The sequence below is a fragment of the Schistosoma haematobium genome, chromosome 4 (genome assembly GCF_000699445.3).
Source record: "Schistosoma haematobium chromosome 4, whole genome shotgun sequence".
Classification (NCBI taxonomy): domain Eukaryota; kingdom Metazoa; phylum Platyhelminthes; class Trematoda; order Strigeidida; family Schistosomatidae; genus Schistosoma; species Schistosoma haematobium.
Genome location: NC_067199.1, coordinates 35,646,910 through 35,667,596, shown reverse-complemented (window position 1 = coordinate 35,667,596; position 20,687 = coordinate 35,646,910). Strand labels below are relative to the sequence as shown.

At 39.4% G+C, this 20,687-nt stretch overlaps 1 protein-coding gene across 1 annotated transcript in view; it reads left to right on the top strand.

The window, feature by feature from the left end:
- Positions 1-8,081: 8,081 nt before the first annotated feature.
- Positions 8,082-20,687, top strand: part of USP7 (Ubiquitin carboxyl-terminal hydrolase 7) — a 37,188-nt gene continuing 24,582 nt past the window's right edge. The window contains exons 1-2 of the mRNA XM_012940436.3: positions 8,082-8,191; positions 14,464-14,670. Of these exons, the coding sequence (XP_012795890.1) occupies positions 14,506-14,670 (165 nt within the window). The 5' untranslated portion in view covers positions 8,082-8,191; positions 14,464-14,505. The remainder of the gene's footprint in view (positions 8,192-14,463; positions 14,671-20,687) is intronic.

Here is a 20,687-nt window from a genome sequence, read left to right as displayed (position 1 = left end):
AACTGGCCTCCACAGGCTAACCGTACTCATTAAAGATGCTAAGGAGCTGATCGCATTTGTAGATAATTTATGTAGTTAATCTATCAAGATGATCGCCGTCCGCTCGGGTCGGACGGAAATGGTGTGACCTTCCAGCACACATCAGAGTCACGTATCGCGGTTTGCACTCAATCTGGATTACTTTCTAGTGATATTCAGAGGACTGCGTAGAACAAACACTCTCAGTTGACAACATATATTTGTATCATCAGTTAAGAGGGGTATAAGGTAGAACCATGCGCCTGTCTATATCGTGCAATTTATTGACGCTCATTGGTTGTCCTTAACCTGGTCAAGGATCAGTAAACTGTTCAACACTCACTGATCTGCCTGCTGGATTATTCGGTTAGCGCCCAGTTATATTTCAGGACTCCACCCTTCCATATCTGTCACCCGTATGTTACCTCTGGCCAGCAATGAGTTCTTCAAGACAGAGAGAAAACTCCGAAATTTTTCTCAAGCTCAGAACAAATCACATGTCTTTCCCATCTTATTATCAGCGAATGAAATTCATTACCTCAACGCGTGATGAAGCTCCATACGGTGACGCTTTCCAAATAAAGACCAACTGAGAGTTCACCATTATCAGGACTATTACAGGCCACCTACACTTTATCCCCTCCAAACTGAAATATTCCGTGATACTGAATGTAAAATTCTATTGTTGGTAGTAACCCCTTGTTTTATATTTTGAAGAAACCATACTAGTGGTTGCAGTGTGTCTTTATTTGAATCGTAAAACAGAACACCCGGAGCACGAGGTTATCTTTAAAAAACGCAGTATTTGGTATCGAATATAGGCTAATAACAACTGTGATACCTACCCAACATAAAGAAGTAAATAAATACATAAGCTGTAATGTTTTGTCGTTACTCTGTTTTCGGTCAACTCTTAACCACCCAACTTTAAGTGTTACATCATCTTCTTCCTAGAACTGACTTCTATGGGAATATTGGTTCTATCAGTTTGTTGAACAAAAACATGTCAGTTCGTTTTCCACAGTTTGAGAGAGAATTACTAACTCGTAGACTGTTCAACCTTCTTACTAGTACTATTAACGTTGACCACTGCTCAACTAATATTCAGAGATAGTCCATGAATGTTATGTTTCGTTTTATCTCGGTAGCATTTATCTTTTGTTCACAAGTTACCTCATATGATTTGTTGCGCGAACCCTTTACATAGTAATCAGAGCTAGTAGGAAAATCCAAGGTAAGATAATGAGACGACAATATGTCCGGAAGTGAAGCTAGCAAGCCACCGAACACCATTTCGGAGAAGTACGATTTTTCTATGCTTTGTTCGGCTATCAGGTGTTTACTCAACTTCAACATTAGCTACCCGGGTTATTGATTAGGTCAACTCTAACAACCTGTTCGTCACAGAATATATTTGCTAGGTAAGGTATTATAGAACTTTTATACTTTTGCTTGCGTGCATGGATTTTGACGTAATTACGTCTCGTTCTACCAGAAGATATACAAGGAGAAAGATAAGAGTGAAGGGCATGGTTAGTATCTGATAAAATAACGCCTGCCAGGAGTTTGCATGACTTTAGATGTCTATCCACAACCATATTAATTATGACCTCGAAAGATTCACCACACATCTTGCCAACTGCCTTCAGCACTCTCCGCAATACAGCAAAGTCTTTTCTCAAAAGCCCGGGAAAGAATAATGGAGAACAGTAAAGAATAATTGGTAATATGCAAGAATTGACAAATTGTAAGAGTAAGTGACGAGTAATCCCAAGAGCATGCAACAATAAAACGTGGGAAGACCAAGAGAGATCAGAGGAAAAGGTAACATCAAGATAATTGACCTTCGACACTGTGTTTACCAAAGAGTCTCCAATGGCACAAGCATTATGGGATCTCAAAATGGTGTTTAGATGCTGTTCATGTCTCATGCTAAAGTTAACAGCTTAACATTTAGACGGATTAATTATGAGATCATTACCAACAAACTAACAATCCATACGAGACAAAAACTCATTCTTTTCTATGGAATGTAAAGAGGAAGAGATAGGCATACATACAGTGAGATCGTACGCATATTTTACAAGTGTTTTCTGTGGAAGATGGCAGATCATGCAGGAAAAAAGAGAAAAGGAGAGATGAAAGAACAGCTCCTTGTTGTACGCCTTCATGAGACAGTAGAGACTCTGAACACTTTACTCCAAACACAGTGTACTGTCCCCTTCCAGAGAGGTAGGAACATAGCCAGTTGGTTATCCAGCTGTCAGTGTTGACTCTAACTTGTTAAGTAAACGTTGTCTTGGTATAGAATCGAAAGCTGAAGTATAGTCCAGAAAAGCGCATCTAACATACTTCTTATCCCTTTCTAAGTTAAATACTATATTGCGATTCAGAACAGCAACAGCATCTAAAGTGCCTCTTTAGCATCTGTAAGCAAACTGATACGGATCAATATGCTCTTTTATCGCAGGCTGAAGTGGAAGTATTATTAGTTTTTTCCATTGTTTTGAGGAAGGGTGAAGTTATTGCAATAGGTTTAAATTTCACATTACCACCCAGGTACTTTCTTGGGTACAGGGATTATCTTAATCTTTCTCCATATTTTCGGTATGAGATTAGATGAGAAGGATCTCTTAAAGATAGTCGTGAATGGATAACATAGAACGTCAGCACATTTTTTAAAAAGGTTTGGGATACCATCAGGTCCTAAACATCGGGATGAATTAATTGATTGGAGACATCTTCGGACATCAGTCTCAGTGAAAGTAGGAACACAGCTATTATTTAAACCCGTGGATAGAGGGAGCATCACATCAGATGACTGACGTACAAAAGACTTATTTAAGTCACAAACATTCAGCTGGTTATCGCTTCTAAACTGTCTGTCACCTGTAAGTTCTTTAAAGAGTTTCCACATGCTTGGAGAGTTTTTGCAAGACAAGAGTTTTTGAGTAAACATAGAGTTGAGACGTCTAATCTCTAGGTTTATCAGTCCATTTAGCTTACTAACTTTATTTGAGTTTTTCTCCTTGTACATTCTTTCGCCCTCCGTATTCGTTTTAGTTGTGAAGATGTAAGTCGATCAATACTTACAAAAATGGTTTCAGTGGGACAACAAATATCAAAACAGAATTTAAGGTAACAAATGATAACATCAGAAGTGATTTACAGTGAGTCATCTGTCAATGATTCCCAGTTAGTCGTATGAAACATGTTTTTTCTGATTTTGGATATTTCCTTCCAAGTAATTCTTATATTTGGCTTTCTTGGTTTGATGTAAGAGTGTACGCGTCACATGCTTTCCATGTACTTCAGGTAGAACACAAATTATACAGTGACCCGAGCTAGACAATGTAGCACGTTTACGAGTCACATATATACCCGCATCATTAATGGAAACGAAGTCTAAATGAACATTCAAACGGGTAAGAAGATCTACTACATTTTGGTGACCTAGTGACATAAGGAAGCTACAGTCATATGAATTGAAATCAACACATACAACTGAAAGTGAATCACTGAAGGCAGTAAAAACGAACTCAGTGAATTCATCAGCGAAAACAGATAGCGCAGATGATGTGCAGTCTGGAGTCACGTAGATATTGGTAACATAAACATATTTGTATTTATTCAGATGTTTTGGACGACATCATAGAGTTAGACGGTAGATAAAGTCATTTGAAAACCTTAAACACGCAAACGAATATCGACACCAGTTTACGTTTAAAAACGTAGCTACACCGCCGCCACGCCTCTTTCTATTGTTTGATCGATCCCGACGATAAATTTTGAAATCACGTAGTGATACTGGGCAGTTGTCCCGTAAATCATTTAACCAAGATTTTTGAATTGTGATGACACTGTAGAATTATGGTCTACTATGATATTAGTACTGCTCTAATAATAGACCTAATCGTGGAAGTCACACCATCGACTACACCAACTCAGTGTATCGTATCAATTACCAATACATGTAGTGTCAGTTATTATGCCAAGCCCATATACCTTATTCTAGCTTTTGGACATCCCATTCTATTCATTTTACTTGAGCCATACATTGACCTTGTTATTTATTCGTTTATCAATCTAGACTGCTTTTATATGAGCGTATATCTGTGTGCCCTTCTTATCCCATTAATCACATGTCTGTAGCTTTATTTTGTCTGACTATAAATATTGAGTAACGCGTGACTAAAATGGAATTGGCTTCCCAGCCATCTTCCACGCGTGACATTTTGCTTTGCTATGCTTCATTCGCTTCGCACACAAAATATATGTATTCACAAGTCAATTCTCGTTATTCGAATTATTTAATTCCGTTATTGACTAACGCGATTCAAGTCGACGATGATATCCGAGAATAGGCGATAGCAAACATTTATACGATCTAAATGGAGTCAGATCCTCGGGCCGCTAGAATGGTGAGCCCGCCGACGACGAGCGCAACGCAGCAAGCTACGTCGATGAAGGAACGTCGGCACTCCATGTTTTCGACGAATTAAATACATGATGTAGAACAAGGTTAGGCTAGAGATAGGACAATATATTTAGTATGGTTAAAAGATATAAGATAACAGGGACCACACCTTCATGGCCGAGCCATGCCATTCGATCAACTACAACTCCTTCAATTAGCTTTTCCCGCCTTCTCCATCGTTGGGTATTTCTCCACGTTAAATATTGAATATCTATTTTCTGAGTAGTCTTGTGTTCAGCTTTAAGATTGTGTGGTTATGGTCCAATGCCACGACAACACCACAATTACGATACATATTTGCAGATAGTCCACTTTATTGATTAATGATCGGGAGTTAGAAGTTGGTAGCTCGGGAATGGACATACGATTAATGTTTATTCTCTTTAACTCATATTCCAAACCACCACGATGTCTTTTATAGTACTTTTTTGTAACTTGTGGAGCGAAAGGTCGTAGGCTTTTCATAAAAGCGCCTGAATAGGTTATGCAATTAATGGACATAATGATACGTTAAAACTAATGAAAAAATAGATAACTTGTTGAGATAATTAGATGGCAGAAACAGGTAGCCCAGATATTCGGGTAGGCCGCCGTATATATTACAAAGATGCAATATGTATAGACGTTGTCAAACTCCGAACACCTGTGGCATCTTTAAGTTAAACAAAAGCCATAAATGAATCAGTCTGAAATCGGGTTTTGAAGTCAAAACGCTTTAGATACTGTCATTAAAAATGATAGATTGTATGATACTCTCAGTTAGCTAGATGCTCATAAGTTGATAAAGTGAGTGCTTTCAGGGAGAGCGTAGGTTAGAGCTTGAGAAGTATAACGTTCATTATCTTTGTATCTTAATATTATGAAATTTTTGTCAGTGTTTGTATAAATATGACAGTGATGCCCTTAACTTATAGGAGATTTACTCGATTGCTTGCATCTGTGATTTATACAGATGGCTGTCGTTGAACTTCTAATCAAAATGATGAGGTTTATGATAATCACTAAGGCATCAACTGATAAGTGAATAACCCGAAACCATCAGTTCAAATAAATATTAATGAGGACAACAACAATTTATGTGGTAATTATTATCAGTAAGTTTATCGACTATGTTCTTAGCTCCATCGCTTATATCAACCACATTACCTAATTGTTAAGTCGTAACCGTGCTTTATGGCAATGTTGAGAAACCGTTATGAATAGCTACTTATAGTTTTGAATAGGCACTAGCCATCTAAAATTAGGTAGCGTTTTTTACATGCCGAGTACTTTTGATGGTTCGGAATACGACCACGTTTGCTGATTCAGAGATGTCGTCAATTAAAAATGTTGATTTAAACAATGTGTGAGTTACTTGATCATGTTACGAATCATGGTGCAGTTGTATTCGTTGACTTGATGCATGACATTCATAATTATATAAAAATGATAATGGGAACAACTTATAAGTTTGGGATTATTTTGTAATCTAGAATGATTCGCCCCAAAAACGGAACACTTTTTCATAGTAATATGTGGTCATATGAAACAATTGTCGCGGTAGTAATGCCGACATAACCATAGAGAGTGAAATGCAGCGTAACAAACTATCATAGTTGTCAAACCAGAACTGGTGAACGAACAATGACACAGGGATTTCTTGTTGAACAGTTAAAACAAGTTTAATCACTGGTATAACAACACTGACACGATGTCGACTGCGACAGTCTAAACAACAATAATAGGAACGAAATGCGTTGTACTTCATTGGATACTCTCGCTAACTCTGGATTCCGACTGCAAACTGCGAACCCCACACCATACAATCACGAACGAGGTAACAGTATGGTGCTGCCGGCTTCAGGAAACGGAATTTAAGCACTATCAAACACGCGAAATGGTCCAATATACTATTTTCCTTGACAACGATTGTATATACCTTATTTCAAGAGAGATCTTAGGTGTGATGTTTTTGTGATAATATATATGTGATTGGTCTAAATGAGAATAAAATATTGCATGTTATAAAGTACTGCAAACATAATGTATCATCTAGAGAACTGGCAAAGCTTGCCTGGATTGTCTTTGAAAATTTTTATATGGTTGGTTCTGTATGTTTATATGAATGTATGTGAAAATCCTTCCAAGTGTTATCAACGATAATTTTGTTTCATGTGTTCTATGTCTGTTTTGGTCCCAGAGGATATCGCAGTTATTTATTTTACTCACTATTTTGTTCAGTTTTAATCACTTTATCACTGTATTCGTAACGTATTTACTGCATCTTTCAGTGTCGTCCGAAATAACATTCAAGCTTGATTGCCAACATCTTAGTTTATTATTGCTTCCTTACCACTGAACTGGTTAATCTGACCTGTTGTTTAAGTGATTTGAGTATGTGAGAAGCAGAGTAAATTCACTTGAAGGTCGCCAACGGTTATGTAGAATGCAAGCAGGCAAAATATCGTCTTATGATGACCTGGGTACTGACTCTATCTTAAACAAATTTATCTCATTCACTCAAGAAATTTTTTTATTTAGGTGACACACCCGCCACCAAAAATAATGATTATCACTTTTACGGCCATTTTCTCATCAAAAAGGCCCGTTTACCTATTCGCTTGTATGTCAACGGCATATTCACTCGACATGATAAAAGTTGACGGAATTGTGAATCGATATTATGGATCCATTATCAACAAGTTGGAAATACTTATCATCCATTCATGTAATGTAGTCTGTATAATCTCGTAAGACAACTTATTCCATCGCCGAGCCAATCAAAAATGATGACGGCGGGATATAAATTATAGATGACTCAGGTGGACTAAGGATAGCGCGTCGTGGACTTGGACAGAAAATTCATTCACCCATACAGTTAAATCGCATGTCGGCATTATAGCTGATGTCATTTCGTGATAAAAGTTCTAACTGTAATTCCTAACTCTAACGTCTAACATTAAGTCTTTTTTCTAATTGCTTCTACCAGTTTATAGCATTCATCTAACCCTAGTAAGTGGGCAGACACTGTGAAGGTCACTCTAACATAGCTCAAAGATCATCCATAAATTACAGCCTTACTAAATTCATTAAATATTGAAAATGACATTCATTATAATCCAAGTAATTTTTCATTGCTTCAGATTGGTTGAAAGTTTTTGTATCAGCGTTATAATCAAATGTCCTTAAGACGGTAGAGTCAGTAATCAGGAATGAAGGCGTTTTAGGATAGATTTGGAAGATGATATACATGCCGAGAAATGTATGCATCAAGCTATTTGGTGCTGCGACGGATGCTTTGCATGGTGTACCAAACGGTGACCTGGTGGGGATTCATAGAGTTGTGTCCTTAGTTAATATGTGTCCAGTAGAGCTATCAACGTTGGCATCAATGTCGAAGACCTACAGAACTATATATGTTAAGGATTTATTCACCACTATAGAGTTCTTTGCCCATATGTTTCTAACACACATGATCACTTAAAATTAAAGTCAATTTACTGCTGGTCACTCAGAGAGTAGTCTATTTGGATGCAGCATTCATTAAATTAAATTAATATTGCTCATAAATAATAAATAAAATTATTTGACAGTGAGATATCATATTGGACCGCCCCAATTTTGTTAAGTTAGGCGATGCTGCAGCGTTAGGCGCGTGGTCTAATAATCTTGGGCTTCGTGGAAATCCCGTTGTTTCTTGATAATTTGTAGAATAAGGTTCGTTTACTTTTTGCCATATACGTTCGAATGGTCTCGTATTATGTCCGGATGAGGTTTTGGTTTTGCTTCACACATTCTTCAGACATATTATTAGCTAAGGCTTTAGTTACAGCTTGATTGTAAATGGATATAAAACTGATACACCTTGGTGTTTTGCGCACGGATTCACCCATAGCTTTTAAAATATCGTGCTTTCCGATTGAAGACTTTGTATTTATACCGATGGAAACGCCTCATTATTTTACTCTTAAAATACCAACATAGATAACACCACTTAAATTTTTAGTAAGCGTATGAGATATTCTGAATTATTTCAACGACCATTTATGACATTCCTGTGGTGGATATATGTACCAGACTCCTGTTTCTTGCAGAATGATCTACAATGTCTCGGTATTGACGTTCTTAATCTGATCTTCATGCATAGTGTTGACTTATCCGATTATGGGTTTTCCCATTCAGTTACCGGATTGTTGTTATGTTACAAAGCCCCAAAAAGTGCTTAACCTATATCTTCCACCATAACAAAACGGGGATTCAATATTACGGGCGTGGTATAGTGATCGTTGCGTATCGTTATTCAATTACATAGAGTGCCGACAAGTCAGGAAAGCGTCCCAATAACGGCGAGATTGAGGTAGAATCTGAATATAAATGTAAGACATAAAAAGTTTACTAATAGCAGTTAATGTTCAAACTTTTCCACTACTTCAATAAGATGATTCGGCGGGACTAATTCATGGAGGACATTTGACATTGTGTCCACCTAGTAACTAGGACTAAGTGCGGGTTATAAACCGGTGCGTGGAATTAGGATTAGAAGTTACAGTTGGTGGCTTAAGTTAGAAATCAGATTTAGGGTTTTCATCATAAACTGACAGCGATATTACCAAAATGCTATTTAGCCAAATGGATGAATGAATTTAGCAACTAAATCCAAGACCTGTTACCTTATATCTAACTAATTCGTCCGTAAATTGTGGTCTCGCCGATGATTCCTAATACCAAATTCTCATCACTTGAGTTGGTAGACTTTCATTTGAAGAGTATAGACTTCTATACTCGACCTCTGGTCATAGTGCGGCTTGGTTTTACCTCTGAGACGCCTGCACTAAAGCTCTTCGGGCTCTTGCTTAAGTTCCAAATTATTTAGCTGCTAGCATATAGTCCCACTGTTAGGTTTCGTAAGTTGGTTTCTTACCATAATTTTTGATTGGCTTAGTATTTGAAAAATCCTCTAGTTAAAACAAAAGGCTAAATGATTATTAGCCTTAAATGATGATGAAACCTGTGGTTGTAACACATTAAGACAAGTGGCGCACCTCATAGCTACCATTGTGACATTTTTACTTTGAAATTCCACGCTCTGAAACTACCAATATTAATGCCGGCTGTTCGGGTGAATTTGAGAATATAAAATCTCGATAAACCATAAGTAAATTATTAAGTTTCTGGTTATCGTATCCTAGATGTAGATCATCTTATGGTGACGATAGTAGCAACACTAGTCGTAGTTAACTATGCAAAATGCTAGTATGGTCCCATAGCTTTTTCCCAACCTACTACACAAGACACCGTCCGTCGGGGTATGCAGTAAGTGGTTGGGCAAACGTAACATATTTCCCAACCACCTCAGTTGATTTACTTCTTCATCAGCTGATAGGCTGATAGGTTACCTAGTACACTATCTCTAACTTAGGCACCATTTACTCAGTGGTCCCAAAGTAGACGAACAGCGCTTCAAATACACATTGTCGAATACTAGTCACCTAGAAATATCCTTTATTTTTAATAGCCATGTTCCACGATCATGAAGTAGAACGACGTAAAGTACTGAGCAGTAAGCCCGTCCTTCAGTTGGTTCAGGGATATCTTACACACGTCACAAGTGACTCGATTAGGAAAAACCAGTTGAGATTTTCAAATTTATGTCGAAATTTCATCAGACAACATCTCATAATGACTGATAAGACTCCCAAGTGATAAAGTTGGTACACCCAGTTACTTCATTCTCATTAATTTGTGCGCCAACGCAGGCCAGTTCTGAGGCAAAAATTTGCACTTGAGGAGAGAATAGCATCCTAAACATGTTTGCACTAATACTCAGTGGCCAGAAAACCGCATTTAATAAGTCATTTTATAGTGTTTTTGTAAGTGAATCTACGATGTGTTCTCAATAAAGTGACTCGACGAAAGCAAACTTAAAAAAATACGGCATAGCTGAAAAAAAGATCCCCGCTGAAGTTGATAAACTAACAAGAAATATTAAGTTCGGGTAGTGCTGTATACTTATTGGTGACGACACCAATCTTTGACATAAAAACCATTCATTATGTTTCAAATCCAACTTATTCCTAGATGTCACTCAATATGCCTCTAAAAGGCTTGTGTATGTGTTGCACTCAAAGTTACCTCTCAATCTTCGCACCCACGTGAGGGATTTAAAATGTGATCATATACCAACTATAGATACTTATTTGCCCCTTTGTAGTTGCATCGGAAATCCCGGTAGTGTTTGCCTAGATCGTACATTGCAAAACCAATTAGTAATGCACCGTATTTCAATGGTATTAGTTTTTAGTGATCTACTATTAACCAGCGACTTCAATGATTATGCTATAACGCTCAGTTTTCCATGTCTACACGAATAGGACGTTAATTTGCCTTAGGCGAATATATACACTAGATTCCCTCTCAGTGCCTATTCTACAGAACTTGAACACCACTCAGATCAAGAACGTGATTAGCCTGACTAGAACGTAAATATATTTCCACACCAAAAACCAACAACAATCCGTCAACAATTAATAATAATAATAATAATAATAATAATAATAATAATCAGGATAGGAGAATATATAATTCATCCAACACTTGTCAGACTATCTACAAGCCTGACTAAACAAACAACCAGTCATTATCATTCTCGCCCACACATCGCCTCCCACACGAAGTTTGTTCGTATGACTTCACCATAGGGTCTATTTGAAAAAGTCTCGTCTTTTTCATTCTCTCGGTGACCGGTTAGCTTCTGATTTCGACTAATTCCAACTTGTGAGGATGGTGGGATATTAAATGTATCGCATAATACTTCCATTGGCAAAGGTTAGGCTTTAAATGACTCACTAACATTTTTTCTATCTCTCACTTGATTTATATGTCTAATAATTAGTGTATTCCCAAATCTCACTTCATACAATATCTTCCTACTTCTTTTTTTATGTACCCAAATATCCATTTTGGCTTTCCTGGATGGAAATCACGTGCATAAACTAAGTCACCTGCTTTATCTTCTCGAATCTTAGGGAAATTCCATTTCTTATTTTTCTGTAGTCCACTCGTTCTGTCTTTCGGGTTCAAAACATCAAACACGTCCTAATTGGTCAGCCAAATATCTGGGCTGGTGATTTTCTGTCTTAACAGATTGGACTAGGTGTAATTCCATAAGAGATTAAAAACTGTTGCAGAGTTTCTTCTCTTATCTTTAAGAGAGCTCGCTTAAGAATATCAACAAATTTTTCTGCTTGCTCATTTGACTGAGGGTGATACGGTGGGGTTCTCATATATATATTCCATTTTGTTTGCAGAGCTCCGCACTCTGACGACGTATATTGCGTTCCGTTATCTGAAACCAAAGCATTAGGTGTTCCAAACCTACCAAATAGTTGTCTAAGATGTAAGTGTTTCAGATGTAGATGGTCTTCGTACAGCATATATTTCAGGCCATTTAGAGTATGAATCTACCACCACCAAAAATATTGTCCGCTTATTAGTCCAGCATAATTTATGCGTATTCGGACCCAAGGCTTGCTCGTTTCTGGCCATGGCTGGGCTTTTACTTTCGGTGTATTCAACGGTAGAATCCACAAACCAACTTTATCTATCCAATCAATACCTAATATGTTGGTATGACAGTTCCCAGAAATATAACATTTTTCGATCGTAGTCTTGTTACCCAGTGTGTGAGAGGTAGCTGTATTTCTTTAAGAAGAGTAATGTTAGTTTCTGTAGCACTCTTAGCACTATAATATGTAGGTTGAAATTGAGGTTGGACAAGCTTTATCCATGTCTCTATAAATTTATCTTATGTCAGACCCCGTACCTACTTGCAGCTCAACCGGTTTGCTATTAAAAATGACAGTTGCGTACTTCCTTTTAAGTGAGAATTGAGCAATTTTTGTGGCCAGAACAACATTCCAATTATGTGCTATCTCTTTTGACTTCCGTGTCTTATTTTCTTTACGGAACTTATGCTGATGGTCGGCCATCTTTGGTCTACTTTACAACATAATTGAGCATGACCATATTTACCACGTCGAAAACACTTTAAAAATAGCGAACATTAGCAGAATGACACTCACCGCATCACCAACAAAACGTTTTGGGTTTCATTCGACTTGGGATTCGCTGGAAGTACAAATCCTTATTTCCATTAAAAGAATTTTGCAAAGCGTTGACTTCCACGTATCCACTGTTCTTTTCTACGAAATTTGTATCATGCTTCAAATTCACTATTCTTTGACATTCTTCAGATACTGACTTCAGACTGATATTGGGTTCTTATTCGATCCTCGCTAGAATCCATGTTCTAATGTCTGCATCTAATGCAGATTGTAATCCACAGACAAAATATAAGACATTTAAACTGTTATGAGGACATTTCCTGTAACCGAAATCGCTCACGTTCACAGTTTACGATGCTTGCGCACGTCACATAATCGTCATGTGAACTTTTTACAAGTTGGAGAAAAGTTGATGGTCGTTCACCAAATATACGTATCAGGAATCCTACTGTTTCTCTGAAGGTTATGTCGGTTGGTTTTTTGGGAGAATAAAATGACGAAACTTTTCATGTTTAAAAACTCCAAGCTTCCGTAGTAATAATCTTAGTTTCGAACCTTCGTCCCACTCTTTACAATCATTAATAAACAAATCCTCATGGCGCTTAAACCACGCTTCAAAAGTAATCCCACTTTCTATTCAAATCTAAATTCATTTATTGAATAGGCAATAGAGTCCGAAGTCACAGTAGAATTAGATACCTGGTTTCTTGGGGATACTGACATATTCTTGACCAATAATTCGATAAAAGCATTTTGCTCTTGCAATAAAGATTTCAGTTAATCCATTTTACTGTTACGAAATCGCCATTGTTATAACACTTAGTTTCCCACGTCTACATGAATAGGACGTTAATTTGCCTTAGGCGAATATATACACTAGATTCCCTCTCAGTGTCTATTCTACAGGACTTGAACACCACTCAGATCAAGAACGTGATTAGCCTGACTAGAACGTAAATATATTTCCACACCAAAAACCAACAACAATCCGTCAACAATTAATAATAATAATAATAATAATAATAATAATAATAATAATCAGGATAGGAGAATATATAATTCATCCAACACTTGTCAGACTATCTACAAGCCTGACTAAACAAACAACCAGTCATTATCATTCTCGCCCATGCATCAGGTTATCAGATCATGAGATTTTGGTTGGGTTCAGATATAAAATGGTATCTTGTACAGCGTATTAGTGGTCTACCTCTCCCCAGAATAAAGCAAATGAGCCCCCAACGGGAGTCGTGGGTTTTAAAACGAGAGAAATTCAACAAAAAGAATGTATGGAAATATTTCTAAATATGAAAGTAAATGAATATATATATATATATATATATATATATATATATATATATATATATATATATCTTAATCGATTTTTTATCATCCAGAGACTTCAGTCAGACGTCAGTTAAGACCTTAGTTCAAAGTTCTTTTCTCCCTAGTTTTTAGCCTGGTCATCTGAGAGCACCTGGAGTAGTTTTCTAAACGCGAACTTTCATTTAATTACCAGTCTTGGGAATTAGTTTGAAGTCATTGGTCATTCTATCTGAGCACATACATTAAGACTGTTAATCTAACGACAGACAAAATCTCGTTGCGCATTCACTCTGTAGCACAATCAAAACCATAGACTGCCTGTCAGCGAGCACCTTGCATAACCGTATATCAAGTTTTGTGTTTAAATGTGCGAAGACATTGGTGTGGCTGGATCACAGTATTGATTTTATATCCCACTAAATCTCGTATTACTGTCATTGTCTCTCGATTCCCCATATTTTGGTAAATTTTTCGAGATGTCTGTCGCTGAATTATTGGTTTAGTAGTGATCCATGTTAATTTATTAGTGTTTTAAAAGTATCAAGTCTGGTTTATACTGAATATTAAATATTTAGAGACTGATGTTACTTTCATTTTCAGATTATTTCAGTTAACTGTTGGTGCTTTTCAAGGACCACTTGAATGTCTCACAAACAAGGGAAATTGAGTCCTAATACTCCACAGACAAACCCAAATGCTATTAACCGTAATGCGGGCCTTCATGCACTGGAATATGAAGAAGCTATGGAAGTCGAACAACCCTTGAGTGATACTTCAGAACACGATCCATCCTCAGATGCAAGTCAGGTAAATGATCACAAATTAACTTTAGAAATCATATGCTTCCATACTGTCACTAATTAATTCGTAACATTACAGTTTATTTAATAGTTATACATACACTGATTTTAAGTTTTATTTCTTTGTTTATACCGACCGTTGTTGCTACCCTAACGTGGTGGTCGGGCTTGCCCATAGTAATGAACCAATCGAGCTATACTGACTGGAACAATCGTTCCTCAAGGTCCTACCGTGCCAGACAAGTCGATTGAAGAACAGTAAGACTAAGAGCAGCAAACCCAAGGTCCGAAGATGAAGTCGCACTGCTGATTGTACAGAGATGTGACGGCAGTAAGGTGTTTCCTTCCGACAACCATCATGACAGTGATGCTACATTCTCACAAGGAGGGGTGGAGTTAGAAAAGGTCGACCCTAAAAATGCACACCTCGCCTTATCCCACGGATATCCGTCTCCGGCTGTAAGGTCTCAACAAGTACGGAGCTAACACCAAAACTACTCACAAAAAGGGTGTGTGTGACCGACCTCAAGTAGTTGTCCCTTGGGCACTCCGGTCACGCTTTCAGGTCACTAAAACCACCCCTAACTCAATTTCCTTTTCAGGTGCCGCCAGAGGAACCCTTCCACGATGTGGGCAACCGGAAAGTGATAGCCGCCCTCATACCTCTAACAGCACTCAGAACCATCGTATTCATACTCAACCTCCCTCTTCAATTCCTATCATTCCTCCTACATCGACTTTCAACACTAAACTTCCTCTTTTGACCTCCTTCTCAAGTGTCACCATAGCCAACGATTCTAGTGCGCAAAACACTGTCCCAGGTCTACTGAAACCTCACTCCAAACTACACATTGGAGCCTTCAACGTACGCACCCTATGTCAAATCGGCCAGCAGGCATCCTTGGCTGAGATTAGAATCTCGTACCACTGATGTATGCTGTCTCCGAAACACGCATACAAGATGCTGGTGTGGTCATTCACTTGACCTCACCTCGGCAAAACGGAGAGCCGATGAGACACACCCGTGTTTCTGGCGACCCGATGGCTAGTTCGCGTGGACTGGCAGGTGTAAGTATAGCACTAAGTACGAGGGCGAAACAAGCACTGTTTGAGTGAATCCCTGTTAACAGTCGTCTATGTACAGTTCAACTAAACGGCTCCGTAAGAACTCGGAAGGATAAGGACACACGTCGTTGCCTTTTTGTCTCTTCTGCCTACGCTCCCACTGACTGCAACCCGGATGAAATTAACGATAATTTTTACAGAAAGTTTTCTGAACTTCTTCAGTAAGCTAAACGTTCAGACAGAGTACACGTAGCAGGTGACTTTAATGCCTAAGTAGGTAGCTTAAACCAGACAAAAAGACATTTAGGTGGGTATTTTAGTATCTCGAATCGGCAAACAGATAATGGTGATCGTCTGTTGCAAGTGTGCTCAAACGATCATTTATTTTTAGCAAGCACTAACTTTAAGCATAAGGAGAGACATCATCAAACATGGCGACCTCCTGAACCAAACCATCGAACTCAAATAGATCATATTGCGATCAGTCCTCATTGGAGAGGCTCGGTAGAAAACTGCCTCTGGTTCTGGACTACCTGTCTGAACGTTCATTCTCTAACTTGGTATTCAGCGGTGTACTCACAGGCCTGTACGAAATCGAGCTCAGGTTCTCCATGTTACAGTAAGTACAATACTATTGAGCTGCAGAATCGATATCAGTTTGTTCCCATCTTGTTTCAGTCCATCTTCCGTTCAGCGTTAACCCGTTATATTGTCAGATTATCCGACTCCATTTCATAGTTTATCACCAGAACCTCATAAATTCCGTTTTCAAAACTAGTTGCTAGCTAGCCCATAATTATTGTGGGACTTTGACTTGACGACTATTGCATTTGGTCACTGAGCTACTTCCATGTTACATTACATATAACTTATTTTTGTTTTTGATGATTTTGTATACTTCTAAAGGTGTTTTCGTGATAAGTTGACATCTGGAGAACCGTCATGTGATAAAGAGGTATCTTGTCTTAGTTTGAGACTCATAAACAATTATCACTGTTGGTCATCAAATCGGCTTTGGATTGCTCTATTCGTTCTGGAATAGTTTACAAGATTGTTTTTGCTATTTCGAAATGCTCTCACGTAGCCACGCGTATACAGCCTCTGCCAGGGAATTCCTAATCACTGCCTTCTCGTGGCGGGGGTGTTGTCTACGAAAATACGAGGACGAAAAGCGAATGTCCGACGCTTTAACCGGATCCCAAACCAATGGTGCACATGGGCTCCAGTATCCTGAAGGAACAAATGGCGTATAAACCAATCGTTGTCACCGACTACCATGGGGCTGCATCTCCTCACGATGCTCAACTGCCTTGTGAGTCAGACCTCTAGGTCAAGGGCTCTGGGTGTGGCCCCCTAAGAAAACCACCTTCGGTCTGAGCACCCGAGCAGTATCACAGCCCACATACAAATGAAATGAAAATGACGATATTTACTGAAAATTCTATTCACGCTTCGATTAACAGTCAAACAATTCACGTCATTATTATTATTATTATTATTATTATTATTATTATTATTATTACTATTATTTACCATGTCACTTATTCACTCTCTTTTATTCCCACTTTGTGTGTCCTTATTTTTCGACTTATACAGCAGCTCGCCTATGGTGAAAACTCGGTTCTATCTAAACGATCTCGAGTCACTGCCTGATTGAAAATAGTATGCTACCACCAAATATGAATATTGAAGCAGTTTTTCTGAAACCACGTGCACCATTCAAACTGGCTGTCTTCAACGTTCGCACACTTATGCAGGTCGGACAACAGATAGGGCTTGCTGTGTTTGGAAAGCCTTAATATCGACGTTTGTTGTCTATCCGAAACCCGTATTGAAGACTCTGGTGAAGTACTACAAATTCGCTCTCCATCTGTCACTTCAAAAAACTTGTTTTACGTGCGTTTATCCGGGGACCCTGTGGCATCTTCGTCTGGTCTTGATGGCGAAGGTGTCGCACTAAGCGCTAGAGCTGAGGCAGCACTAATCTATTGGATCCTCATCAACAGTCGGTTATGTGCTGTTAGATTAGAAGGCTCCATCGAAGTGAGACGAAATCGGCGTGAGAAACGATGTCTTTTCGTCATCTCCGTCTATGCCCCGACAGATGGCAGCCCGGATGCAATCAAGGATGAATTCTACCACCAGTTAACTGTTCTCCAGAAAGTGCATTCGACAGATATTGTAGTACTAGCCGGAGACTTGAATGCGCAGGTCGGGCGTCTAGGCACAGAAGAGAGTCGTTTAGGTGGCCGATGGGGACTTGTTGGTCGCAGGACAGATAACGGAGACTGTCTACTGCAACTGTGCACAGATTAATCACATCGCGATCAGCTACTGCTGGCGTGGTTGTGTACAAGACTGCCGCTCTTTTTGGAGTACCTATCTGGACTCTGATCGTACCCTGGTCTGCGCCAATCTTACCTTACTTTTCAGTGGCCAACGAAGTGACCGCCACCAAAGGATTGATGTCAGCAAGTTGGTTACAACTTCTGTTGCAAGTATCGAACCGAGCTAGTTTCTAGGCTAGCTACCATTCCACCGAAAAGTATAGATGAGCATTGGTTGCAACTTCATGACGCCACGAAAATGGCGAGTAAAGCCGCTTGCGGATCCGCGAAATGTCCCGCTTATAAACACTGGGTTTCTTCTGGTTCCTTACAACTCATCGAAACCCATCGGTCTACTCCGGGTGACCGTGAGTTTGACCACAAACGAAGGCTGTTGCGTAATGAAATCGGGCAAAGCTTGCATAAGGACCGAGAAGCCTGGTGGTCGTAGCGTGCTAATGAGCTGGAAGCAGCAGCTGCATCTGGTAACTACCAGAAGCTCTTCCAACTCATCCGAGCTACTGACAGCAAGAAGTCTGGTGTGAGTGAAACAATCTGCGAGGATGAATGGATGCCAATCACTAACATCCATCGACGTCTTGGACGATGGGAAGAATTTTGAAGGGCAGTTCAACTGGCCTGCTGCTCCGACAACATCGGTCAGACTGTCCTGCCCTCCATGGCCGGTGACGACTGATCCACCGAATGAGGCGGAAGTCTGCAAGGAACTCCAACTCTTGAAGCACTACAAATCACCGGGCCCAGATGACTTACCTTTTTAAAGATGGTGGTGACTTTCTGGCTAAGGAACTGACTGTGTTGTTTACAAAGGTCTGGGAGCTATAGAGTGTACCAACGTCATGGAATGAGTCGATAGTTGTCCCTATCTTAAAAAAGGGTTCTCGTCGTTCCTGTAACAACTATCGGGGGATAAGTCTACTTCCGATTGCATCCAAGCTATTGACTTTCATCATATTTCGTAGGTTGTTCAGAACCCGAGAAAGATTGACTCGCGAGGAACAGGCTGGTTTTCGTTCTGGTCGAGGATGTATTGATCATGTCTTCACCCTCCGCCAAATGTTAGAACACCGCCATACTTATCAAAGGCCAACAATCGCAGTGTTTCTTGACATCAGGGCTGCCTTCGATTCGTTGGATAGGACTGTTCTCTGGAATTGTCTATTGAAGAAGGGTGTGCCTGAGAAGTTTATTAACATCTTAAAGGCCCTATATACAAACACCTCGGGTAGAGTGAGAGCATACAACCACCTCTCTCCATTGTTCCATTTGAGCAGTGGGATTAGACAGGGTTGCCCAATCTCACCATTCCTCTTCAATTTTGCCATCGATGACGTTCTGGAAACAGCTCTGACGAAAGTAATTAATGGCGGTGTGGATCTGTTGCCTGGAGAAAGACTTTTCGACCTTGAGTATGCGGATGATATTGTCTTACTGTGCGATAATGCCCAAGGCATGCAATTCACACTTAATCAGTTGGCAATCAGTGTCCGTAGGTATGGTATGTGCTTTGCACCTTCGAAGTGCAAAGTACTTCTACAAGACTGGCAGGATTCCAATCCTGTACTCACTCTGGATGGAAAGCAGATAGAAGTGGTCGAGAAGTTCGTGTATCTAGGTAGCTGCATGCACGTATACTGAAAGCCAGAGTGGCTTATGCCAATCTGGGCCACCTTTGGCGCCTTCGTGATGTTAGTCTGGCTGTAAAAGGTCGGATCTACAACGCATCGGTGAGAGCAGTTTTGCTCTATGCTTGTGAAACCTGGCCTCTCTGAGTTGAGGACGTTAGACGACTCTCTGTGTTTGATCATCGCTGTCTCCGAAGGATTGCTGACATCCAGTGGCAACATCATGTCAGTAATGCAGAGGTTCGGCATCGTGTGTTCGGGTACAGAGATGATAATTCAATTGGTGTCGCCATCTTGAAACACCGACTTCAGTGGCTTGGACATGTTATCCGAATGTCGTCCCAGAGAATTCCACGTCGTGCATTATTTGCCGACGCTGGAACTGGTTGGAAAAGGCGGAGAGGTGGTCAGTGCATGACATGGTGTCGTGGCATAAAAGAAAGCTGCAAAGGACTGGCTTCTGTTGGTCCTTCACGACTCTCTGGCTGGGGTCCGAGAGATGGTTGAACACAGTGGCTAGAGACGTTATCAGATATGGCTCAGAATAGAAGCCGGTGGCGATCCTTCTGTAACCTTTTACTTTCTTCATAAAAAGTGGTTGTATCTTCCTAAACTGAAAGAATTCTTCTGATTATACCTTTCCGTTTCCCCCATTATTATTATTATTATTATTATTATTATTATTATTATTATTATTATTATTATTATTATTATTATTATTACATTACCTTACACCAATCTGTTCGTTATTGTTCTTTTTTTTTCTTTTACACTCCTTACCTTCCTTCTCTTCTCATTCTCATTGTTTTGTGTGGCGCATATATATTCGGTGCCCCTTTGTACTATAATTTAGGTGTTAATATAAATAAAATAAATAAAACTTCCCCAGGTGGACCCTCCGTGTCCATCAATCCAGTTGAAGCGCCGGACATTCGCCTTGCGTCCTCTGAATTTCGTAAACAACACTTCCCTGGAATTAGCTGTTT